This window comes from Ooceraea biroi, chromosome 3 (assembly GCF_003672135.1).
Source record: "Ooceraea biroi isolate clonal line C1 chromosome 3, Obir_v5.4, whole genome shotgun sequence".
Classification (NCBI taxonomy): domain Eukaryota; kingdom Metazoa; phylum Arthropoda; class Insecta; order Hymenoptera; family Formicidae; genus Ooceraea; species Ooceraea biroi.
The window spans coordinates 13,811,215-13,838,762 of NC_039508.1; the positions used below are offsets into that span (position 1 = coordinate 13,811,215).

Here is a 27,548-nt window from a genome sequence, read left to right on the forward strand (position 1 = left end):
TGCTCCTGAAGAAATCGGTGAAAAGTCATGAAAAAAGACTCGGATATATCATTACGTTAAAGATTGCAAAATCAATAATATTGCCAGTTGTGCCACGTATTACTCATTCTTGACAAAATTGAAAATAGAACGTTCGCTGCAGGTGTCAAAGACCGGTTTACATCCCGCGGAAAAATTCAGCCGGAAGCGGACACTTGCGTCATCGCGAGCAGAAATGTCGTTAACGCGAGGCACAGGGACATTTTCTCGCACGAGCGATTTTATAGTGATTCGACCTACTTGCGGCCGATTTATCGAGCATTTTCCGCCAACGCAAAGGAGGCGAGAGCTGGTCGTACCGTTAACGTGATCGCGTGGATGTGCCCCGCTCGTAAACGTAATCGCATTCACGGCATATAATTCGTCGACCCGTAACGAGCACCCGCTCGCTCTCGCCTAACGTTTCTTTTTTTTGGGACGCACGTAAAATTATCGGGACACCCGGTACACCAGGTATCCGTGGTATGGAACGTGACTGCCGACATCAGAGCGAACAAGCGCGATCCCGCGTTCGGAGCGGCGGAACAAAACTATCTCATTGTGTGTTAATACACCGCGCCGCTCGCTCGCTTGCTCGGCTCGTGCAGCTCGCAAACTGCAATACGCCGCGACGATGGAACCTTAAGTCGCGTTTACGCCGCTCGATCGCAAAGTCCCATTTTGGTGTGCCAGGACAGCGATAACGTTCCCATACGTCCGTGGTTTCCGCATCCACGACGAAAAATTGGAGAACGTTTCTCTTTCTCAAAAAGAAATTCCAGCGCAATGTTAGAAATGTAGAGTTTACGATAGTAATTCTAAAATAATGTACAGTTTATATTGTTTTGACGATATTTTCAGTGTCGAGGAGTAGTTGGAAACGCGACCTTACGCTGGCAACATTACGTTAAGATCGGCGTGCGTGCCGAAAGAGTTCGAGACACTCGAGCATCTCGTCTGTGCACGCAAAGGGTGCGTAGAGGCGCGTAAAGATACGAATGCCAAACCACCTGGGGACGCCGTTCTCGACGGTTTTACACCGTTTTACTCTCGGCGAGAGTCTCTCCTCTTCGTTTTCTTGATCATTCTCGCCACCAGAAGCACTCGCGAGTTTTCCACGCGAACCTCTAGGGTGCTCTTTCTGCGCACGTTTCTGTCCGGTGAACTGCGAAAACGTTGCAAGCAAAGCACGACTAGAACTTAAAATCATTAAGAGGAATTAAGTTTTATTTATGCTTGAATATCATGTCTTTTATTTTCATTCGGACATCACAATTACATGATCCTCAACCGCGATTTTACAGAGTGAAAGTTTTTAATATTCTAGTAAGAAAAAGTTTTTTTATTATCATCGTTTATCTCGCTTTACCCTGAATTACATTGAAATTACCTATTCTATACAGTATAAACATTTTTGCTACACATTCGCAGTTCTGCTATCTGTTAAAGTGCTGATACGCCCACTCTTGAATCGCCTCTAATGCCACTGATAGCTTATTCGCTTCGCTTCGGGTTGTTTCGCGTCGCGCAACAACATTACGTATTTGCATCTTCTTACGAGTCGCAAGTCGTGCCTTCTTAAATATTCAGAACTCGCGAAGCCCATATGGACGACGGTGAAACGGTAGCAAACCGGAGAGATCGGGGAAACGGCAGATTCGATAATACATCGGCGCGATTACACGCGTTGCCTCGAGCCGACTCGCAGCCGCGAGTTTGCGCGAGGGAAACTAGCGAGGCGGCATCCCTTGTATTCCAAATTACGCGAAAATTCGAGGACCAATTTTCAGCAGCTTAGAGGGTTCTCTCTCGCACAGGTTTCGCCGGCGGTTAGTAGGTACGGGCGGGCCACATATTGGATCATATCGTATCTTCTCACACCCCATGAATAATGCATCTCAAAGGTCGTCTCCTCCCCTGACTCCCCTTCTTCGCCGTGATACTCGATTTCGACTCCTTCCTCCTCTCCATTTCTATCTCCTTCGTGTTCTCTTCCTTGCTCTCCATCTCTCTGTCTCTATCTCGGCGCGAGCCCGAGCCAAGTCGCGTTCCGAAATCTCTTCGTAATTAAAGCTGCCATATATTTTACTTTAATCGAGAAGATCGGCCGGCTACCATTGGCCGCGACGATTTATCACGACCGGACCCGCTCGTCCGCCTCTCTTCTTCGCTTCCTCACCTCCGCAGAAGATTATAATGCCGAGGATGTATGTACCAGCGCGGTGTAATTGCGGCGGCGGGACGTTCTCACGACTCCCGTGACTCTTCACGCCTTTTAAATCGCAAATATAAATGGCAGTTGGAAATTTTCGGACGCGACACAAAAGTGTTATCCAGTTTTAGTAATATCTTTGAAAAATCTTGAGAATGTAATAATTATGATGAGATATGTTTCTTTATTATGTATAATATTTAATCATCATTGTTTTAAAAAAGAAAAATTCTTTTCTATTTATAATTCGAATCGTACAAGCCAGTATATCTTATTTATTTATAATAATAATGGTGATAATATGTCTATTTCTTCTCTGAGAATTAAATGAGCGAAGATAAAGTGAATAGTGAGAAGTATAAAAGGGTTTCTTATTTGTGTTTCTTGCGTGATTTAGACCGAGAGTACTTGATGATCATGAAACCGAGTACTTTCAAAACAGCATTTCGTAAATAGAACAGCAATTAAAAAACAGTGATGCACAAGTTCATCTTGCCCAGGTGTGTTTAATCATTGAAACGTCCTACGTTTCAACGCAGGTTTGCGCTACTGGGAGACCTTCAGATCTGATCTCGTAATCGAGCTGGCAGTCGAAGCGTCGGTCGTGGCTCGCCTTTCTTCTGCTCCGCGAGTGCGAATCGTTTTCAGGCCGCGAAGGCGGAGGGATCCGGTAGCCCTTGAAGCAACAGAAGCAGCAGCAGCAGTCCCGGTGTCACAGACTGCGAGATAAATCTTGGATTACCAAGCGCTTCCCCCTCGTACCTACTCACCCGGCCTTGCTCCTTGAGTAGTAGCACCTCGGCATCCCGATCCTTCTCCGTCTACGTCCACCACCTCCACCTTTGCCTTCCTCTCTTTCTTCTCTTCGTTCTCGTACCCTGCCCGGCGACACAGGCTTAGCACCGGTGAAAAGGACTCGGGCGGACTACTGTACTCCTGGATTTACAGCCTCGAGGACGCTGTTTGGTAGATCGCACGCGAGAGAGCTCCGTATTAATGAGCGATTAGGGATATAAATCTGACTTTCATCCCCCACCTGATCTCTGTCGGACCGCGAGTCTCGTTATTTTTATTGTTCACGAATTGTTGAACATAATAGACCGCGCGATGAATGTAGATAGTCGAAACTATTTTGGTCGCTCTCAAAAATATGGATTAAACGACTAGTCGAGCTTTCCATTCGCGAAGTCTGCGATTCAGGATATCGAAAAAGTTGAGGAAATTGTACAGTTCCGCTTAAAATTACTTCGAGTTACACAAGCTGCAATTATGCGAAATTATTAAGCTTGTGATTTTACGATCTTTATTACTGTTATCTCTTTTATGGACAACCAGGATTGATCATCACGCGTGTGTAAAGGCGAAAAAGTGGCGCACTGCGTTAGAAAGGGAACACAGGACGACGAGAAACGAGGGGAGGAACCCTCCACGTCTTCTCGGTGATCCGCGAGACGCCACGAGACTCTCCGCCCGCCGGAGTAGCTCGAGCGAGCCCTCTTAAATTAATTACAGGGAAAAGATCCGCGCACATCCCCCGGCAGCCAGCCGCCCTCATCCGAGAGGGCAAAGGAGGATACGCGCGCGCTCAGCCGAGTGTCTAACGGACGGAAATCCTCGTTAAAGGAGCGGAATGCTCGCTGAAAAAAATTCCTCGTAGGACTCAGTCGCCGAGATTTTAAGTAGTCTCTCCCCCGCGTCTCCCTCCCTCTTCATCCCGTCTATTCTAGTATGTCCTATCTTTGCTCTTCTATCCCTTAAATCTCTTGGTGGATTCTTTAGACCAGCGTTTCCTCCAAATTGTTTCGGTAAATTTGCTCGATACGTGCACCTCTTTTATCCGCGCGTGTCTTAAATAAACGGTGTCCCGAGGAGATCTTGTCTCGGCAATTTGCACAATTTTATCCTATCTTTAAAAGGAGAAAAGCGAGATAAAGTAATAATTCATTTCAATGCCACAACTCTTTATAGAGCATTGAGAAAGTGTAATCTTTTAGAACGGATTAAGACGCTGAAAATTAAGAATATTAGATGTTTAAGAGAATGTTGGAAACATTATGTGCGCAGATACGTCGAATCCACACTGGATTCAAAGGGGATATAAACGTATTGTCACTGAACAAATCTCTAAATAGTTACGAAGTTTCCACAGTCTACTCGCTAGAAATGCTGCTTGTAACTCGGCTTTATCGCGGATCTCGTACAGAATGGTGGAGAACAAGCTCCACCGGCTAATGCCCGTGTAATCCCATAAGCGGCATAAGTCCCGATGACTGGTCGGAATAATTCCGATAGGCCATGTTTCACCCTCTTCGTCCCGTTCGAAGTTCCCCGTTCCTTTCTGCCTCGCAGAGTTCTGCCCGCCCCAACCGAACTTACGAGTTTGTCGAGAAATAAAATCTGAACGTGGAGTTAAGCTTAACTCTCATATGATCAGCCCGATCATGCCGGAGTTTCTATCATCTTTTAATCCTTCGTGTTGAACCATACAACGTATCGCGAAATTAGCATAAACTGCTAGGAAATTGAATACTGCGATATTAATCTTTTTAATGTAGATTCTAAATATCAGCATATTAAGATCAAACGATAGATGTTGGATGTTAGTGTGATTAGGATATTAGAGTCAATTAATTTCCCTGTGGATTAAACAAAAACACATATGATGCGCATTTACATGTTACTTTATTATTCGTATTATGTTACATTCCTCTTATGCAGATACCAATATCTAACAATGTTGCTGATGTGAAGAAAAGAAACTATCGGTTTTTTAACGTTAATCAAAGTATCGATAACAGAATTTTGATGATGCAGAGATAATCAGTGCATTCTCTTTGTACGGCTTCTCTTCTCCAGTTACCTGATCGTCCCTCATTGTCCCGAAGATTCAGTCTCATGAGTCGCACGTGCACGTTATTTGCTTTTTCCTCTCTCACTCTCACAACGCGCGTCATATTGGTTTCCTTTTTAAAACCGAAATATTCCCAAAGCAATTGTCTTTATTGCGCGATATTGCGTTCGGCTGTTTATCGTACAATTTTGCAATACGCGGACGTGCATCGAGTGCTAAATTTTCGTTCTGGTTTTTATCGAATCGTCCGCTAGTCTGTCCAATATTGAACACAGAATTAAACAGTCTGCTTTTATACGTTGCTACGCATTCTCTATGTTTATACCATACACACAAATTTCCATACACGCAATAGCGAGAATTATTATAATCCATTCTAAAGGATAAAATGTTTTAATACCGCAAAAATATAAAATATAATGACTTAATAATAAAGCTTGCGTGAGTGCAATAATAAATTCATGTTTGCTTTATAAACCGGCCTTCGGAAATTGCATTAGAAATTTATAATTGTTAATGAAATATAATTAAAAATTAAAAGCAGCATTAGAGCCTGCCAATGACTACGTAAATCGTAATCGGAGAGAAAGATCAAGAGATCGCGCGAAACACGGATGTACTATTAGCATCAGCCAGGGAAAACCGCTAGATCGCCAGGAACTTGAGGACAGATCGTAAAACAGCCGACGTCGTGTCGGCGCGATCGGAGCAGAAAATACAAGCGAAGTGGAACACAGGCGGACTGTGTCCTCCTTTGCATTAAACGCGCATTCCGTGCCGAACGATTAAGACTTAAGAGAAACCGCTATCCCTGACTACGCTACTACGGAGTCGCGAATGAATGTTCTTATTGTCCCACCGTGAGAATCTCGGTGGTACGCGCAAACCCAATGTAATTAAATGAATGATACGCGCCGCGTTCTCGCGATTCTTATCCCTGCGAAATGCTCGCCTTTACGCCCATTTTCCGCGAATGTCATCAGTCACGCGATGAAATATTATCCTGAAGTGACAGTAGAGTTACAGCATCTTACAGTTCTCGTTATCTAAAAATTCGAGGTTTTTAAGATTTTGCGGTTTCCAAACTTTGTCTCGAGATCTGAAAATCTTAATGCCTCAAATGTCTGGGAACATGATCATCATATCGCTCGTAATAAAGACTGACCTATTTTAACGCCTCGTGTCACAAAATTTATACATCGAGCATCTCGTTCGATTTCAAGCGAATCCATCGGCAGGATGCTGAGGTAGCGAGAGGGAAGCCTCGCGCAAGCCGGATGCTAAACCGCACTTTACTCAATGGGGTGTACACAGGTCGGGGAGTGTGCAGTAATAACAGGCGAGAGCAGTATATAGGTGACGCGGAGGACGCGAACGACGACGAGGTACCCTGTCACCCACTCTGTATGAAATATCAACCACCGTGAAACTTGAACGCCCTGAGAAACTCCAGGGCGTCCTCTCAGGCTCTCGCTCGATCGACGATCCAGCCCGAACGCGCGGGAGGGCTAAAAATCCCGGGAATCTCCGGCGAAAAGAGCGCATAAACTCGCTGACCAGACGTGGCGAGTAAGGAGGGGCAGAGGGGTACCAGCATCCACGGTGAACTATGCGCGAGTACATCAGACCCGGCCGTGGCCGCGGTTGCTTTATGGAAAGTTGTAAAATTAATAAAGAATACCGGATAAGAGTTTCTCACAAGATCGGCCGCCTATTAATCTTGACGATATAAGGAGATTCATTCTTGCCGCGGTTTGTTCTATGTTCGGCTCGGCGAGCTAATATTGAAACAGTACATATTTTTCCTAAAAATAAGAACAGTAATAAACAACTGTCGCGCATTATGTATCGACACAAGATGCCGATATGAGTAACAAAGAATCGAATTGAACGAAGAAATCACATTGAACAACTGATTTTAATATGGAGAAAGATATTCTTATATCAGATTTTTATTTTTCGCAAGAAACTTGCATATTGGTAGCCAACATTGTCATTTATAGCCGCTAAAAATAACATGTGATATATTGAGGAAATTATATTACAGAATGTCTTATTGCTAAATCCGACGCGACTCACATAATTATTTCCAACTTGATAGTTAAGAATAAAGCTATTGATAGAGGAAATTAATTAACGGATATGTCTGACAATTCATTTCTCACGTGCCGCTGGATCACGTTCGCATGTGTATGTATATGAATTTATTTATATATTACCTACGACACCGTCATAGAGAGTCATTTAGACAATCGCCATCCTGTCTGCGATTATTAAACTAATATCGACTTGGACGATTCGAGACCCGCCGCTATTTATGTCCCCGTTTCAACCGGTGGACTTCCGCTGCGGGATAATACGGTTAACCGCGCTGGCCATTAGTCTTTCCACAATCGATACACGCCGGCTGCTACGCTGGAAATCGATGTCGATTATCACGCAGTGGCTCCCTGCCGTCTCCATCCCTTCTTTGTTCTTTCGCCTTCTCCCGTGTCGCTCTTCTTTTATTTTTATGATAATCGATAAACTATGCACACATATATAATTATATAAGTGTCATATAATTTTGCATAAAATAGGATAAAGGTTTTTTCTCGTTATGTCATCACATGCTTAAAAAATTGGTAGACTAATTTCCGGTTAATATTTCTTTATTCATGTTTTCCGCAATGCTAAGTTAGCATCGTGCATATAATTCCCCGGCATAATACGGGTTAATTAATAGGATTGAAAATATTTATACGGGATTATACGGCTCGCTATTGTATTATCTATATCATCGCGTATTCCAGAGGATTATCCTTAATAATCGCGAATATTTCAGAAGAGTTTGCTCTTCTCTTTCTTGGCTCTCCCTCTGTTCTCCCAGCTTGTCTCGCTCCATCTTGCCTCTCGTGCGTCGTATCGTCAGTTTGACATCGTTGTATAACAGGATCTCACGCCGAGTACTGAGCCGGTTAACTCGCTGCAACCCAATCCACTCTCTCTCGTTTCAGTCTCGAGCCTTCTCGCTCTTCTTATCCTTCTCATTTTCCTTTTTCCTTGCAACATTGCTTGCCCCCATCTGGGAACCGTCTCGTCCTCTTACGCGTATATGTCTGGAGATCTTCATTACTCCTATGTAAAGCATGTTCTTGATCGTTTCGCGCTAATGATATTTACATGATGGAATTTTCTAATTAATAAAAATACTTTTGACTTTTTCTGCTTGAACTCGTTCGAGATAATCGTATAAAATATACAAGAATATATGTTTGACTTATTCAAAACAAAACACACGAACTTAACGTCTGCACGTCCTTCTCTTCAATCTTTCAATATAGATGATCATCCAAGATAAACGAAAAATGAAAAATGACGAAATCTTTTACGTATTACTTTCTCATAATGATTACATTTTTGTTACCAGGCGAAGCGTAATTGACGTGCATTTTTCTTTATTCCTGGAGCGATCATTGAAAAGCACAGCGTGTAAATTTGGCGTCGCGGATAAGGGTAGCGCGGCGCAGCGCACATACGCGGGGAGGCTTCTTCGCCGGAGCTCGCGCGTTCGAGCTCGACGATGAATTATTCAGGGTGTCTTGATCCGGTCGGCCGGCCGACAGACGGATTCCAGTCCCCTCGATCGTCGTGATGCCTCGCGATTTTTTCCTGGCCATCCGGCCGCTCTCTCGCCGCGTCTTCCTTCTTGCGATCGGTCAGATTAAGATCGCAAGGATCGACGATGTCAGCTGCGACGATGCCGATCCGCCCGGCGGTCGCGCGGCTTCCGCTCGATCGTCTCGTGCGCCATGTACGGCAGTCATCGCCTCCGCGCTTCTTCATTCATGCACGGGGCACCATCGCGTTCTCGATCGATGTCGATCTACCGTGCAGACAGACAGAGATACTTGGAGCCAGAACCCGGTTAAGCTCGACCGATGCGCAACCATATTCAGTGCGCAAATCCAGCAGACGTTGCAATCACTCGAAATCGCCTCGGAAATCAGCCGCGGAAGTTGTAATATGAGACTTCGCGAGATGTCACGGATAGTGTCGCATAGTGTCTAATAATTAGCATGACTTTTGACATTTTTTGTAATAAATACTATCGGTGTATGTAACTTTTATCGTAAGATCATCCAATATCGCTTATCTCTCGAAACCATTCTCGGCGAAGAATCGTGCGGTTCGTTGGAAATAGGCTTATTAGTTTGCAGATTTGTAGGTTATTCAGGTATTAAATCGAGTTTGCGTACGTAATACTGTTTCATCAGGAGCAACGTGTGCATGCGACCCGCAAAAATCGGTATCGCGCGATCTCGTAACGAGCGATTAAAACGTTCGCGAGCCGTAAGCGAGGACGCTAATGGCGCGTTGTACGCGACGGGTGATGCTAATTCCCGATTATCTCCGCGATGACGATTTTCACGCTTGTAATTGGCGAGACGAGCCTTTCGGCCGTGAAGCCGGGCACGCACAGTAGTCCCGCACGAGGATTAACGTTAACAAAGTCCGAGGCGTTCGTCGTCGACTCACGCGGCTTAAACGAGCCGATTCGTCGCGGTATACACCTGACTTCGTCTATGGGGTGTTCGTTTCGTAAAACTTCTTCTTTACTTTCTCATCGTTATATGTTTCAAACATTCGCAGTACGTGATCCAGCTCGTTGTTATTGAAGTTGTTCAATTTGTCCATCGTCTTGATTTTGGACGTTTATTATATAATCTGTGTGGCCTATCCACACATCATGAAAGTAAAAGAATAAGATCAATAATTGATAATTAAAAGAATAATAAAAAAGTAATATAAAGAATCTTATTAGCATACATTTTTTTCGAGAATGGACCGTGTTCTCTATTTTCTACATTTTTTTATTTTCTGTAGCAAATTTGGCGATGCACGCTCGTCAACCGCAACTGCATGGTAGTTCATAAATTTTCACCATTTTACGGTCACTCGTTCGCAAGACTTCCGTTATGAACCTGTCGGAATTGCATGATTTTCGAAAGCGACGTGAACACGACGGGTAATACTCGCTCATGCACCATCATGCTCGACATGGGTGGAGTTTTTCGGCCGTCAGCGCGGATCATCGAGCGCGATCATTTCGCGAACGCGAAACCGAATGACGATCGATCGGCGTGGAATGACGCGCGTCACCTTTTTCGAGGTGCTCGTTGGTCCGTCATCGTTCGTGACGTAGAAACCCGCAGCTGCTTGTCGTCACCCGTTTATTTGACGGGTCTGACTGAACATGCGAAATTAACGTTTCGGCATTAATCCTTTCGATCTTCCGAACAGCATACAATTTGCTTACGTTACTCATATGATATCAAATTTTTCTTATAAAAGCGTTCAGGAAAGACTCTGTGTACAGAAGTGTTCTATGAGTCCGTAAATAATTTTGAAATTAGAAAAAAATAGATTTAGAATGTTATATATACACGGTGAGGCACCTAAAACAGGCCACCTGAATATCTCGGCTGTTATTGGTGATAGAAAAAAATGTGTCAGACCAAACTTGCATGGTTTCGAGGGACACATGATTTGTTCTAAATAGTTTTATTAGGTGGACGCGTAGAGGTCATATGAAGGTCAACTTCGTTTTTTTAAATGGTATGATATGTTTTTTTACGTACCATCTAGTAGAGCGTTTGAAGATGCGCAGATTGATCTACGGGTCAAAATCATTCAAGGTCACTAAAGGCCAACTGCAAGGGAAAATAATTTACTTTATATCGCCTAGAGTTCTCTGCTATTAAAAATACTGTAAACTCAGAAATGAAAAAGTTCTAGCCCTCAGAAATATTTTCTTTTTCCGCGAAGTTCTGAGTTGTTGTTATCATTATTTTTTATATTGCCTAGAGTTCCCTGCTATTGAAAATACCGTAAATTCAGAAATGAAAAAGTTCTAGTCCTTAGAAATATTTTCTTTTCCGAGAAGTTCTGAGTTGTTCATATCATTATTTCTTATATTGCCTAGAGTTCTCTGCTATTGAAAATACCGTAAACTCAGAAATGAAAAAGTTCTAGTACTTAGAAATTTTAGCCTTCAGTAACCTTGAATGATTTTGACCCGTAGATCAATGTGTGCATCTTCGAACGCTCTACTAGATGGTACGTACAAAAACATATCATACCATTTAAAAAAACGAAGTTGACCTTCATATGACCTCTACGCGTCCACCTAATAAAAAACTATTTAGAACAAATTATGTGTCCCTCGAAACCATGCAAGTTTGGTCCGACACATGTTTTTCTATCACCAATAACAGCCGAGATATTCAGGTGGCCTGTTTTAGGTGCCTCACCCTGTATATACTTTTTACTCTAAAGTATAAACCCATCAGCGGTTCTATTATTTAACAGAAAGCCAATTTGTCTCTCTCGGGAAAAATGTTCAGCATGTAAAAAAGAGGAATTTCGTTTTCTGCCGTGCAATAAGATGCTAACGATCCTTTCCAGACACCCGTTACACGGCACCGTTCGTGGGTATGCAAAGGTTGGCGGCTTCCCCTCACGCGCGCGTCTTTTGAGGTTCTTTTCGCCGCCTAATTGTATCGGGTGTCTTAATCAGCGTGTAAGCTACTAAACCCAAAAGGCCAAAAGCGAACGAGAAAGAGAGCTATAGGCCTGCGCACGGTGGGCCACCGTTCTGCATCTCAAAGGCGCAATTTAAAAAGTATGTTAAGTCGCCGCCATTATGCTCGATGTACTTATCCGCCCCGGGTTCCCGTCAGAGTCAGACATGAATTTAGATTATGGTCTGGGTATTGTGTGCACGCTTCTCCTTCCCGCCGTGAGATTCGAATAGAATCTGGAAGCTACTTTTGGCACATCTCGACCTCGCTTTCTAGAGAGACAAAGATGAGTTTCGCGCTCGAGAGACTACAAACCAGGATAAATGCTGAACGACTTTCGTTACGACGAATTCGTTAAGCTTTCTTACTTGCTTTACTTACTTTACTTCTTCCGTCATTGCATTTGCTTATTAATTTTATGCGATAAGCGAATTTTTCCTAGCGCATTGTATATTTCTTTTAAATTGAAAATATTGAAATAAAAAAGTATTCGAGCATATCTTAACAATTTTTAATAATTCAAATCTTATTTTTCGTTATATAACGCTTTTAAAGATTTTTGCTATTGTTCTGTTGCTCGTCTATAGTCTCTACCGGCAATTCCAATTATTTTAATTTTCGATGTTAAATACGCATATGTGAAATTAAAGTTCGATAAAATTTTTATCGCCTGATATTCATATATCGACTGCTCCGAATATGAATTTCGATGAGCGAGCGAACGGGGAGTGCAGGCTATCGCGCGCGTACAAGGGGTTAATGGGGGTTGTCGACGGCCGACAATCCGGCACGTGCTGAGTGTATACTAAAAAGCAATAAACTTCTTCGGGAACTTATCTCGTAATGACAGAGCGGTAATATCTATATGGGATCATAATAAAGCCGACCTACGTTCACGAGAGGCAAAACGACGAGAGCCTTTGAGGGCATATTGCCATCTTTTGATCCTGCTCGCTAATTCGCTTCGTGTATTTAGGGATCTACAAGTAGCACGAGAGCCACATATAATTGAATTGAGCGAGAACAGAAAGCTTTATGAACTTTCCGTAAATCTTAACGATTAGGGAATCAGGTTATTTGTTAAATTGTAATTTGTTGAATTTCTGGTATGTAGAAAAATCAAATTGATATCACATCGTATATCATTATATTGTGACAAAGAATGCTATTATTGTATTCTGTTTGTAAATCTTTTTCCTACAGAAATTTAGAAATCAGATTTTTAATTTTTGTACGGGTACGTTTAATCAAATCAAAGTTTCGAAATTCCGTAATAAAAATTATAAACGGTAAAAACATGCGTTATTAAATTCCTTCTATTACAAAGATTCAATTATTATCCTCAAATTTTTCTATTAAATTGTTGCCGTACGAAAGATTTTCACGGGATTTTGCGGATTGCTTTACATCAGTGCGAAAAATCGATTAATCGATGTCCTACGATTTAAAGAGCGACTAACCGCGTTTACGAATTAATGCATGATACGATACATCTGCTGAATCTATCAACGTAAATGGGAAATAAGTTTTTTCTCTTTCTTAATGTGTAACGCTTTGAAATTTTTAATATATCTGTTATTTCTCTTTTTTTAAAACTCACTGCACGATTTTTTTATACGTACTTATTAATAGTTATCATCAGTATTGTTTAAGCCGAACATAACATATAACTCAATCGTACTTACTGGTTCCTTACTTAAATCGAACATATCATGAGGTCTTATTAAAGACTCGATTAATTAAAAATGGTTACCTCAGAGCGAAGGACTTCTCGGAATTTTCAGGCTTCGTGTGATTCGCTTGATTGATCAAAAATCACTCTTTGCTCCGATTTACTAGTCCGTTTAGCCTGAAAGTGTCGTCAGGTGCTTCTTCTGTGCATGATGAACTCTTGCTAATTGATGATAATTCTGTGTCTTCTTATGATGATGATGACGATGACTGATGATCACTATTATGGGTGATTCTAGTGGGGCCTGTGTTCGGGGGCCGATGCGGCGCGGAGGCGCTCGGTCTGGGGCTGGGGCTGTCGCCGGGCCCGGCCTACAGGTTCGCTCTGCCCCCGGGACTCGCTGCCAAGACCACCCGCTGCCTTGTGTTCGACCAAGGTAGGCCTACCAGCCATCTTCATTACCGCGACTGTCGTACCTTTGACCTTTTCGATCACTGCGCGCGCTCGCAACCGTCTAGTGTTGCATTCTTTTTGCAAATTGTCGTTTTTAGATTATGATCTCAAAAAGAGTATGCATCAGTGACGAGATTAGGCTTGCCGGAGACATTGGCAAGTAAGGTTTTTCCGAAACATCGAAAGAATTAACGATAATAGAATTTTTCTCCTATATGCAAATGCAGTGAGCTATACAATTGGGTTTCGCATCTTTATGCGGATATGCACAAAACGTACGAATGAAACGCTGCGCGAGTTTCCTCCCAATTCATTTAAATGCAAATGAAAGAGAGAATATGACTGAATTTGTTTGAAACGAAAACTTATTTTTGACTTATGCCGTGATCGAATATTACCGAGAGAGAACGGCCGAATGAAAGCATAATTAACGAGAAGAACGAACTGTTTTTCGCGCTGATAATCAGATCCGAAATGCATAATTAATTTTCGTTAAATAGCATCTAGTTGCATCGGTAATTTTCGGCGAATCGCGTAATGAAAAAATAATAATAACAGGTAATTTGATCGGAGCAATATATATTTCGGTAAGAGTAATTTTAATTTAATTATATTGATTACAATTTAGTTCAATTCATCACAATCATTAAAATTTATGAGGTTATTTCAACTGAATTATTTTGATTAAATTAACATTACTTTATTTGCAGTCATTATATGTATGGAGAGGCGGTTATATGTATTCATTATATCTACTGAAAAAGTGATGAGTAAACTCATTTCAATGTTCGCCGAGAAAGCATCCGGAGTTCCGGAATGTCTCGCATATAATTTGAAGAAATTCCTTAACTCTTTCAATTTTCTTTAATATACCCGATATATAGAAAAAATATTTACTTCCAATCTATGTATAGAAAAACATTTACGTCCACGCTATTTAGTTTCCAAAATTTAATATTTGAACGCAAGTGTAAGTATATACGTGCGCGTTTTACTGAAACTTATAATATTTGAAACTTAAAATTATCAAAGTGGCGGCGTCGTATTTCGTCACTGTTTTCCCTCACCCTCCAACAACCATAATCGACGTTAATGCATCGATGTCGCAATTGGGTGCACTGATGCATCAGGTGCGTCGGTAGACAGCTGGCGAAAGGCGGTCCGGCGACGGTGGCGGGTGCGTTACGGCGGGTCTTAGGAGATTTGTGGACAGGAAGATGAGCATAGCTCGTGGGCTTAGTCCGTGCAAACGCGCAAGTCGATCTGCTAGCTGGATTTGCGGGATCGATGGACCGCCGTGCCAGCCGGCACGCCGAATTCGCGGGAACGTGCGGGTCGATAACTTTGACCCACCATAGCGCGATGCGATGGTCTCCCCCGACTTAAGCCCGAAATCGATCGGAATCAGCATCCACCTTAGCCGTCCCTGATTCCGCCCTGTTAATTGGCCGGCTCTGCGTCCCGCAAGATTGATGACTTTCATAAGGTGAATGCACCGGTACCTGACATTTTAAGCCAGTGCCTCTCAGCCGCCAAGTTCTCCAATTTTCTAGGAATGTTTGAATCATGTAGCTCCCATAAAGAACTTGGAACACTTTTTTTGTATTGACATATGCAAATCTATTTTATGTTTTACTTGGTGTAAATGGCAAAAATTATGTGCAACTATTGGAAACTGTATAGTAACAATAAGATTTTTATAAAGAATTATGCGCAGTGCAATGTATTATCAAAAAAGGACTTACCTACTGGAAATTGATCACTGTGTCATCGAATATACGTTTATTTTTGACGTGTAAAAGTTACGTCAATATCGTATGTGCGTGTGTATATGCATCGCCGTTTAATCGTCACCATTTATTCGGTCAATTGCAACGGCACGCTCGAGGGATCGCTGGAAGTGGAGAATAGTGGCTAATGGCGAAGGTTAAGTGGTGACATGTTCGGAGTATCGGAGGATACATGATCCCAGATTTTTCGACCCTGCGCGCGCGTGACACGCGATGGTAATTCCGTTTTATTGCCGTGAAAAGTGCATGTTTGCTGTTGATTTAGCGTACTCGCTAAAGCTTGACTGGCGTAGCACTAATTTGGACGAGATCGCGAATGTTTCTAAAATGTCTCATACGTGTTCCGAGATTTTCCGATGAATGATGAATTGTTAACATTAACGTTTTCATATATTTGTGTCGTACATCTAATTGCATTTCTATTATTCTTACAAGTGTCATTTTGAAAGTTTCCTATCTAGTATTTTGATGGTAACTATATACAACAAATCTTTCGCTATAAAATATGTCTTCTCCAGCTACTTTGTTACTATCTCTCCGCTGAGTATTACATTAAACAAAGTAAGAAAGAAAATAATCGTTACTTGGAATGTCATAATATTTTGTCTAACTAATTCTAAGTCTAATTTTCTCGTAAAATTTTTCGAGGCGTATTTTACTCTTTTTCTTGGCGAGGTACACGTGGTTTCCGCCGTGCAAGTTCTCCTTAGGCATTCTGATCTCGCCGAACAGCAATGCATCGCGCGTTATGTGGCTCTAATTTTTCGGTACGACTGAGCACTCGACACGATCGTCAATTAAACCGCTTTGCGGCGTGTCTTCCGTCCCGCAGGGGGGTTGAGAACGGGGCGGCGTCTCGAGGGCTTTCTTACGAGGGGTTCACGGTCGAGTCGAGGAATATATAAATTTTAACGGCGACCAGCGTCGCTCCTTAATACCTGCGCGGGCCAGTTTCGGTTGGGAGTTAGTGTCTTTCCTAGTACAGCGATGATCCTCTTCCCGCGGTACTTTCCCGCTCGTAATCGTCGTCGGCGACCGGCATTCGCGGCTTGTAATCAAATTTCGTTGCTCTTCCCGAGCCTGACTTTTAACCCTTAACCGGTGGCGTAAATATGTGGCCATATCTCTTTGGGGCTATAGAATTCTGTGTGAAAGTTTAGGATAGTTCTTTTCACAGAAAATGTTCATGGAAATGTTTCTAAGTAAAGTTTAATTTTTTAAATAAATTATTTTTAATAAATTCGCAATGATTCATGAGAAAACGAAAGTGTGGAATATTTAATATAATTACAAATTTCGTGAAATATTGCATAATATTGCCTACATGAAAGGGTTGCGCTTGGAACATATACATAGTTTATAATAATGTAATAAAAATTACAAAGTAAAATTTACTGATTGCGTTTTAAAACGTAATTTATATTTAAATTATTTAATACTGCTGATTGTGTAAACGATAAACATAAAAATATTGATAAAACGTGATATGCATATATAAATTGCGAAACACATTTTGGAATATTTCTTTGGATCAAATCGCGCTTGTGAAAATCCCGCAGACAGAGAAACCGTGTGTTACGCCAAGAAAACAGAAACACGAGCGTTAGCCGGAATTACCGGGCCACTTCAACGCGCGCATAAATTCATATTTTATCGCGGAATGCATAATGCATCATTTCAGCATATTTTAGGCGGCACTTTTTAGATGCTCTCGCGCATATTGTTCACGCGGTTAAAACTCAAATCGTGAACATTCCGTAAACGGACATAATCGCTGCTGTACTCTCCGATTTTAACCATGAATGTGAATTCTAACGTATTCGAGAGTCTCTAATTTTCGCCGAATCAACAATTTTGTGAGATATTTCTATACATGCAGCCCTATTTATATAAGAAATATAGTGTAAGGTTTCTTTTTTGTTAATGTAATTATTTAAATCTTCATTATGAAACGTTAATAGCCAGACCAATGTCATCCGAGGTCGACGATAAAGCAGGAACTCGCGAATTGAAATTAAAATCAGTTAATTGATAATCCCACGATAGAGAGCATCGAGTTCAAGAGACGTCCAACTAATTAAATCGGTAATTAAAGGCCGTAAGAAAGATCGTGGATGAAAGAAACGGGGGCGGTAAGGATCTTCTCCTGGATATTCTCTTGGAAGGAAATAAGCTGCTGTTAATTTATCGTAATCGCTCGGTGTGACTAAGTAAGTGAGCGACGCCGTGCAATATTCTTTATTAAAATATCGAGCCACTTGTTCTCTTCGCGCGCCTGCTCGATTTCATTCTTGAAACGTAAGTCATCCCTCCGAATATTCTCGCACCTCTGGAAAACAGCTTCGTTATTATCAATCTCCATTTTGCGCGTGATGCTTGCATCTAATGCACTTCAGTTGGTTATTCTCGTTATCATATCTTCATTCAAACGACATACATTGCATTGCTTTTGAGTTTATTATAACGAGTTAATCTTCTTTGTATTAACTCATCTTCTTATTGTATTATAGTAAGTATTAGAAGAACTCTGGCTTAAACGGCGTCCGTTTTGCACTGTCGCTGATATCTTTTCAGCGCTCGTTCACTCAGAAAATCGGGGAGAAACGGAAACGTTTTTTCGCCTCTCCCCGATGTCCGAAAGGCAGAGGTGACGTTAATTCCCAGCGACAGGGGCAAAACGTTTCGCCGTCCGGAACGACACGCGTGTCATCGTTTCGATCGATACACGCGTGCACCAGGAATACGGTGGTGGTGATGGTGGATCCGTAATCGTATCACGAAGCGATATCGCGATTCATTTAATCGGACGAAGGCGTCGAGGACGAGCGAGAGACCAGACGGACATAGCAAAAGTTGTTCCCCATCATCCCCTGTTCTCCTACTACGGATTAATTAGCCCTTTCGTGAGTCAGCGTGACGGATCGTGACGAGAACGAGACGTGACGTAACTTTCCCCGACTTGACGCGAAAAAGACCCGCCGAAAGTGAGATCACAGCAGAAATCAGAGCAGAAATCAGTTGTATCTTTATTTTTCCGAGAGCTTAAGTCCCGAAATACGTCTTTCTTATCCTTGTAAGTAGTTTGTACTGTTAATTGTTTCTTCTTTCGCGAATCAATTCGATCATGTTAGCATACTCGATAGAAAGTTCAGAAACAGTAGATAGACAATGATCAAAGTCGAGTGTTGTCAGACGAATAATCGCATTTCGCAAATGGCCAAAAATCAATCAGTTCAGAACACCGCGACTCTTCGTATTTCCAAATAAGCAATAACCGCTGAAGTGCGGAGACAGGAAAATGGAAAAACGCGGGCCAATGAATTCTCTCTTCTTTTTTTCGAAAGAGAAGGGGAGCGAGTAGGAGATATAGGGGTGAGGCGCTAAGTGGGTCAGTGCCGGCACAATGCGGCAGACATACAACAAAAAACACGTTGTTATACGGACCGCAACGGAGATGCGCTCGGCGTGTACGCGCTTTATCCGCGCCGATATACCTGGTAACGAGTCGCAAAAAGGTGGTATTGAAAAAAAAACATAACTCACTCTACAGGAAATGGATATTGAAATGTGTATTTCGGTGAGGAGACCGAAGTAGGCCGGATATTGAAACATGCTTTCATGCGCTGGAGCTCGCAGTTGGCTCTGATGGCGGTTATGTTTGAACAAAGGCGATTTTTTCACAAAGATCTCCAAATTAGAAAGGGATCGATATTGCATCGGTATTTTGATTTTTCATCGGTATTAAATATAAAGAATAAAAATTGATGTAGTGAATTTTTTAATATATTCTTTTGAAACTCTTTTGTCATTTAATGTCTGTAGAAGATGATTGATGTCACATAATTATAGCTTTGGACCTTCTACTGTGCTTAGTCATTCAATCATGATATTTTCTACTTTTCGTCCATCTATTAAAGCCAAAGAATAAACGCAAAACGAAAGAGCTTTTCCCTCACGAGCGATGCTAGTTTCTGTATCCAGTAGGAGGTAATCTCGAGAAGGAAAGACGTAGATCTAGGCTATAACGCCTGTCTCGATCTTCTTGATCGTCTCGCTAGGCACAGCCAGTGGGAATTCTCGCGCGCGACAACAGATATTATTTTTCATAAACGCGGCATAAGTGGCCGTTCCACGTGATTGCATGGACCCCTACAGGACTATACGTACGAAGATCCACTCTGGACAAAATGTACACGGTGATTCCTACTTACATTTTCATGAAAGTCTGGGTCGTTATCAAGCCTGTTTCTCTGGTAACATTCTTTGAGATAAACTCGTAACTTGTTTGTAAGTACCTAAACTAGGTAGAAATGTACCTAAACTATGTATCTCTATATTTACACTTCGAATGTTGGCAGAAAATTGCATTTAATAACGAATTAATATTCCTATTATGCGTATATAATTTTTCTAATGTCACATATTTTTGCAAGTTGCAACAAAGATTTTTGAAACCACAGAATCTGTTAGCATTGCTAATATCGCTCCATTTCCGCGCCACAATTAAGGATTAATTAAGATCAAGCAGATCATTCCAAAACTGAAATTACCCATTCGTGTAAATACTTCTGCCACGGTATCCGAAGTATGTATTTAATCGCGAGGAACGAGGGAGACGGAAGTGCCGCCGTTTTCGTTTACTTTCTATTACTCCGTTTTTGTCGGGGGATGAGATCATTATGCGAGCTCCCTCTTACCATTCCGCGTGACGTCTTGCATCGCCATTTTTTTCGGCCTGGTTCCAAGCGGAGAGGAGCTTCTCACCTCCTCTTCGCGCGCGACAGTAATTTTACTTAATTAAATTCCGTTCTTTCCGCCTTTGGTGGCGCGACCCCTCGTCGTTCCGGGCCGGCCGCCGACGACCAGTCCTCCCCTCTCCTCCCCCGCCCCCTGGTGCGAACGCCGCCTTTTCCTAACACGTCACCCGCTGTATCGCCACTGATTTTTCTCCTCTTGCTCTGCCGCACCGTTCTTGCTCCGCCGTCGCAGCTTCAAACGGTTTTTCTCGGTGGACGATCTCAGCCATCGGGCGCGACAGACACCCTCTGAAATGCCAGGGACGGATCCGAAAAACTTTCAAGAGGGCTGCTGGATTGGTTAGAAATTGGATTTTCAAAGAGATCAATTTTATGCGTATTATTTGTTTTATATTTGTATTTTTTGTTTTTTGCTTTAAACAAATTTTTATCTCTCGTGTTTGTGAAATAAAATATATTAATCACTAGAAAGTTAAAAATGAATGTTAAAGTTTTTGATTATATATAGAACGAGAGATGAAATCTGTATAATTTTAATCAAATGGAATTAGCGGAACAAAATATGTAATAATTAAATATATAAGTATAAAGAATGATAATAGCTGAAAATTGGCGGACATAGTTAAAATAGTTCACTTGCTTTCTCGCTTACTTCACTATTTCGTGTAAAAAAAGGCTCACCCAATAATATCATCGGCGATGATTTACATTTAACAGCGGGGTAAAAGCATGGCAAGATGTCAGCGGAGTCTAACGAGGGAAGAATGTGTCTATCGCGGCTTTCGCAGTCGGGATAACGTTCACGACCGCTCGTTAAGCCCCGTAAGAATTAAGGGTGCGACGAAGAAGGGCCTGGCCCGAGCGAGCGGGCAGGAGGGTGGCAGCTTCTTATTGCCACTTCATCTGCAATTAACATTTATGGGCGCGAGCGAATACTGCTGGAAAAACTAATTAAATATTCTGTGACACGCGGGCGCGGGGAGGCCGATACTTGTGCACAACGTTGTCGTTCTCAACCCTTGAACGCCAATGAGGAGAAAGGGCGGAAGAGGGATAAAGAGATAAGAAGTAGCCGAAGAAAATGTTCCTTCCGGTCTGGCTAGAGTTGGATTGAATTCGTAACAGCTGCGTTAATGTTTTTAATAATTCGTACCGCAACTTTGGCATGAGCAGTTACATGACATTACAACTTTACCAATAGGAAAGCTCCTTGAATGTATCTTTTTATTCAGATCTTACTATTGCTATTATCTGCTTGTATAGCTAAGATTAGGAACTCATTACGATTCCTAATGTTTATTTTACATTATTATACTCCTCTAATAGCCGTACTCATATATGCGAGTTGTTAGTCATTCTATAATTTCTCTAATTAAATTTTTCTCGGCGAGAATCGAATCTAAATCTAAGGAACGTCTATTCGAAAACGTTGTTACCACCCTAACACATAAATCGACGGTCGTGCCGTTTCGCGCAGCGCCGGACTGTACTCGCCGCGCACATACCCGTTTGCGTAAAACGTATGTCATCTTTCGGCGCTGATGAACGCCGGTGTAAACGCGATATAATCGCGACGTGTTACTACCTATTTGTCGGTCGGCTCGTAACGCGGATCGGCCGACCAACCCTCCCGCGGAGGAGAGGACAAGGGCGAGAGAGCGCCAGAGGGTTTAGTTCGCGGCATGGTGGGGCGGGAGAGTATATCTAGCGGATTCGTGTGTGCAAACCACATCGGGTGGTGGTTGTCGGGCGCGCGATCCGCGTGTAAGCCCCTCACACACGATAAGCACCAGCCGATAACGGAAGAGCATCCCTCTGGCGCATAACCCTCCGCGCGCGCGACACGACACCCTCTTCTCGCCTCTCGCCCCTCGGGTTAACCCTAGTACGCGGGGACCGCCCTAGCGGACGCTTTAAATTTTCGCCGATTTTCTTTAAAATCGTCGGGATGGATGCGCGCGGGCGCGCGCGAGGGCAGCCGACACGGCGAGGGGATAAAGGCGAACCAACCCCGTACAACACCCTCAACCCCCGCGCAAGGCGGCAAGATAGCGCTGACGGATAGGGGCGGCCGCCGTGCCGGCTGGGGCGATGAGAGCTGTTTAGAGATTTTCGAAGTGATAACGCAGAAACACGACCGCGAGCGCGCATTTAAATCCGTGCGAGCGCGTATGTACCGCTACCGGGGGGATTTTCACTGATTTAGTTTCCTAGCCGCAATTTTTTTCACCCCATTTTAGCGGACTGATTTCGCTACCGATGAAGAGACATTTCTTGATAATTTAATGCGCTCTGATACATGCAAATTGCCATTTTCCGAATTGGCCTGAAATATTAAGGTAGATTATTTCAATCACATTTGCTTTATTCTTGCATTGGATGCCGAATAATAATACTTCATTGTTCTGTTTTATGCAACAGATTAATGAGGCACTCGATATCCGTACGAATGTAATCCTAGGATAAATTAAAAATGCTGCCCCTTCGCTATTTAGCGATCAGTTTTCCAGGATACGACGACGTTATGTTTCTCCAGATTTTCGATAACGATAACGCGATACAAGCGACTACGAGGATCTACCCGGATTTAGTTTCCTGGCTGTACTTTTCGGCCGCCACCCTTTTTTGACAATCGGTTTACAATGGCGCTTCTACGACGAGCGGCTCGTGCGGATGGATTCGTTTAACGCTATCGTGCCGTCGACATTTTCGGCGCGCATTGATCTCGACCGCCGCTTCGTTATCGATAATCTCCCTGCTGACGAGAAAAATCGTGCATCGTTCGTTTCACCATATTTACGAGTCCTGACTGAATACGTACTTTTGCGCTTGTAATCGATTCGATGTTTCTTTATGATTTGTCATGGTTTCTTTCTATTAATATTTTCTTTACGAGAAATTAATAAAACCGACGAGAAAATAATTATTACAGCAATTTTATGATTTACGATGGATAATTGCTGGATTATGTATGTCAGTGAGATTTACTCTAACATCGTGCGAACATCTTCGCGATGTCTCGTGCACTCTCTTCTTCCAGTCCGATAGGATTAAACAATCCTATCGCGCGCATTTGCACGCGCACGTAACCAGAAGTGAAACTCCCCGAGATTTATCCGCATACCCGACAGAGCACGACGCATAGCCCGTGTCACCGTTTTTCCCACCGCTTCATAACTTCTCTCCCTCATCCCTCTCGGTCCCACGCCGCTCTTTCCTCTTCTTTTTTTTTATTAAACCACCGTGCGCTATTTGTAGTCGACTACGACGACACGAGGAGCAACAACCCGCTGTAACCCTGAGATATTATGTAGCCGTGCAAACCGCGCGGTGACAAACGTCCGCCCACCCCTTCCACGATCACCCCAACCGACTCCGTCCCACTTCCACCCCCGCGCATTACCTGCCGCGCGAATGCGCGGGGGTGAGAGGGTTGCGTTTTTGCTGCTCGCACACAAACGAGCGCGATTCGCTCGTACGCGCGTCGCCCGTGTGTGCCGCGGCAATATGGAAGATCATATGTCATGCCGGGGAGAAGAGGGGTGGCGGAGGTGCGCGGCGCCGCGGACTCGCCGGGGGTGGCACGCACACCCCTGTCGAGAGGGCCGGCCGCTCGTTCGTTCGTCCGTCCGTCCGTTTGCACACGCCGTCCGTTTTCAGCCTGTGCGTACACACTGCACGACACATGTTCAGGGATGGATCCTGTTCAAGACAGACTGCGAGTGGATGAGATGATTCTCGACTCGATTTATCCGAGAAAATTGCCTTGAATATATTACATTGAATAACATTTCCTTCTTTTTTTGGCTGAAAATTTGAACGCATGTATATATTTTAGATCATTTTATTAAAAAATATATTTATATGTGCTCTTTGAGGATATTTGATGATTGAATCAGGACAAAATCTTGTGACAACATTTGCATGCGTCCAGAAATACGCGATCGGACTTCTTTTGTGGATTATATAATAATTTATTATTATATTCAGTTGTATTTTCCCCTGCGTATTTATCGTAATTAAACTGGATCATAGTGATGTTACTCCGATTTCACGGCACGATAGTTAAGGTTTGATATTGCAGGGTGGAACGCCGATATATAACGCGAACAACTTGCGGAGCGATATCTAGCACGCACCGGCCGGCCCTGCGCTCGCATGCGCGCGCGTAGATTGAATTCCCGCAAACGGCGATGTAACACCGCTGGCGGAAACGAATAAGCCAAATAAAATAAATAGTAAGGGCTTTCCGCCGCGCCGTCCTCCGAGGTGTGCGTGCGTGCGTACACGCGCGAGACCGCGTGATGTACGCGCCGTGCGTGCGCGCGAGGGTGCGCGTCGCTGCCGCCGTCCGACCGTGCGTGCGGCTTATTAATCTGACGCTAAAGCGATATAAAGCGGCCGCCCACGCGACAGCTACGCGATAGTACTTCATGCTTGTAGCAATCCTCGTGCAAGCAGCACTGCGAGCTTGTCTAACGGCGGCATTAACCCTTTCACCGTTGAAAAATCGCTGAAAGGCTGGACAAATGACAATGAAATGAATGGTTTGAAAATTTCTGACAGATTGTATATATATTATCAATGAATGAATTTGATCCTAATGAAAAACGAGGAAGCGAACGGGAATATTCATATATATGTATTTTAAGAAGTTTTTGGAAAATGCATTTTGGTAGATATAAATTAGTTTTTTAACGAATTCTATTAATTATAAAAAATAACCGTGTAATAAAACTAGATCTTATTTTATTTTTTGTTTTGTGAAAATGTTGAATATTTCTAAATATATGCGGGAGAGAAACTTAAAATTTATTGTAAAAATATGTTGGAATCTTTTCTGAGAGAACGCATGTATACACAGTGATTCCAGGGTGCGTGTAGCCGGGCGAAGGGGTGGCGCCGGGGGTGGCTGGTTGATATAAAGCGCATAGCGCAAGTCGGCCGTGGCGAGACTCTTTGTTCGGGCAACAATATAAGGGTGAATCGCGGTCGAGAATTGTTTGCGCCATATTGTTAGGGTGGGAGGATGATTCGACCATTTATTACGCCGGCATTCCAGCCTGATAATACTAGTAACACGACTGCCAACTGGAATGCTGGGTTTATTCCTTACCGTTGTAACCAGAAAGATGCTCCCGAATTGCAGCTCACGATTGTCAGTATTTTGTTGTGGTTTATGAGCCGCCCGTTGAACCATTCGCTCACCTTAAACACCTGACAGATTTCGAATTATTAAATGTTACATTGGATTTTGCAAAAGAACTGAAAGAAAAATTATGTTGGCGTAATTTATAGTTGCCTCGACAGTCAAGAATGCTGAATTTTGTCGAATGTTCTGCGCTTTGGAAACCGCGTGAATCTCGATGACAGTGCTATAAATTCACTAGCATCCCCCTGGCGCAATCGGAGAGGCACCGCCACCCTCTTCCCTATCGGCCATCGCGGACACAAAGGGCGTCCGCGATATCCTCCCCGTAGAGGAGCTAATCGATGCACATTTTGCCAGGGCGATTTCCGTAATTGTGGCGACGCATTAAACGTCGTGCGCATCGGCGATGGACGCTCGCTTGTCAGATATGGGTACTCACGACTTAGAAGAATTTCGCCATAAAAACTAGTTTCGAGAGACGGCGAACGGGGAGAGGGACCGCTAGTTGAACTCTCGACAGAGTGTCGCGGAATACCGTAGCGGTGGCGGTGGTGGTATTGTGCGCCACCCGATATTAAAATGCCGGTGATTGATGTGTGTACCGTGCTGGCGGAGAGAGTAAGAGAGTGCAAGAGAGAGAGAGAGAGAGAGAGAGAGAGAGAGAGAGGCCGCGTTACGCGATACGCCGGGGTGGCCAATGGGACGCACACCACCCTTCACCCCCGAAGCGGCACCTTACTAAAATACGAGGCTGTCATAACGGGGTGATATTGCGTCTTCCCGCGGGGGCCACCCTGTTTCTTTGTGACCGCCGACGCGGAGTACCCGCGGCTCGGGGGTGAGTTCAGGGGGAAAAAAAAGGAAATAGGAAGGCATCGCACGGGGGGCAATCAGTGTATTTATATCCACGTAAATCATCCGGCCATTGTACCCCGCTTCCTTCCGAAGGAACGCAGCCTGCGTAAATCTCGCAATTTTTGCGATTCTTGCGGCAAAAGGGGATAGAAGTGCAGGACAGTGTGTGAGCATCATGTTAAGATGCTCACATCTTGTCACGAATATTCTGATTTACATCTTTAGCGAACAATGTTGGTTTTCCGAAAATAAAGTCTCTTCGGATTATTGAACGTAAGGAAAACACAATTATTACAATTTTGTATCGACTTTCAGTTACCTTGCAATGAAATTAATTCTTCAATTCGATCTTTCGTTATTTTATTCAGATCGTATCGATTGCCATCTGTCACAGAGAATTTTCTTCAGAATGCAATTTCTCTCCTCGTCACCCGTTCTAATTTGCGCGACTAAACCATCTCGATGATTTTCAATCGTGGGGACTTCTCTCCTCTTTGGCCCGCGTCGGCGTTTACATCGATTTATTACGTCGTGGCTCTCCCCGAAAGCTCGCGGAAATCGAACGAACGCCGAACGGTTAAGTGTGAGTGGCGAGACACCGCGGAAACCGAGTTTTGCGGTGCTAAAATCAATTCCGTGTTTGCCTGTCAATTTGTCGCTAATGGCCGGCCAGGTAACACCTGATGATAACGCGCCGTTCCCTGGCAGTTTACCTCGAATGTCGATTTTAGTATTGAAGCATTCAGACACGATGCGGTTGACTCTTGGATTAACATTCTCCAAGCAGGATACTGGAAAAACTAAGTCTGCATTTTTTTCGAGACGACCTGTCGTATCATTTGCAGAATATCCTTGAAGTTATTTGTACTACTATATTTATATATTATAATTTGCATTTTTAACAAGCGGGCCGTTGATAAATTTTGAATATGCCAAATTTTTCGATAATGAAAGTAAATTTTGTTATGACGCAATCAAGATATAATCAAACTCGCGAATTAGCAAATTAGCGCAGTTAAACTACGTCCAAATGAGATAATGCCGGAAAATTTTCTTTCGCGTAATTACGCTTTCGAAACTGGATGCAGCCTGCGTTTTTTTTCAACGTGCCCGAAAACCGCAGATGGAAATGAATCCCGAATCCGGTAACGCGATAAACATTCGACGTTATGAAAAGCAAAAACAATAACGATTGTTCGCGGGCGATGCATTTAACATGATAATT

General features: G+C 43.2%; 1 protein-coding gene across 4 annotated transcripts in view; it reads left to right on the forward strand.

Annotated features, from left to right (window-relative positions):
- The window catches only part of LOC105278700 (E3 ubiquitin-protein ligase Rnf220), a 141,166-nt gene that overhangs the window by 26,480 nt on the left and 87,138 nt on the right, over positions 1–27,548 (forward strand). For 3 of the 4 annotated variants that reach the window (XM_011337965.3, XM_026968513.1, XM_011337967.3), the window contains one exon: positions 13,615–13,752. The exons of the other annotated variant lie outside the window; for it this stretch is intronic. In XM_011337965.3, coding sequence (XP_011336267.1) covers positions 13,615–13,752 — 138 coding nt within the window. The remainder of the gene's footprint in view (positions 1–13,614; positions 13,753–27,548) is intronic. 4 annotated transcript variants of the gene reach the window in all.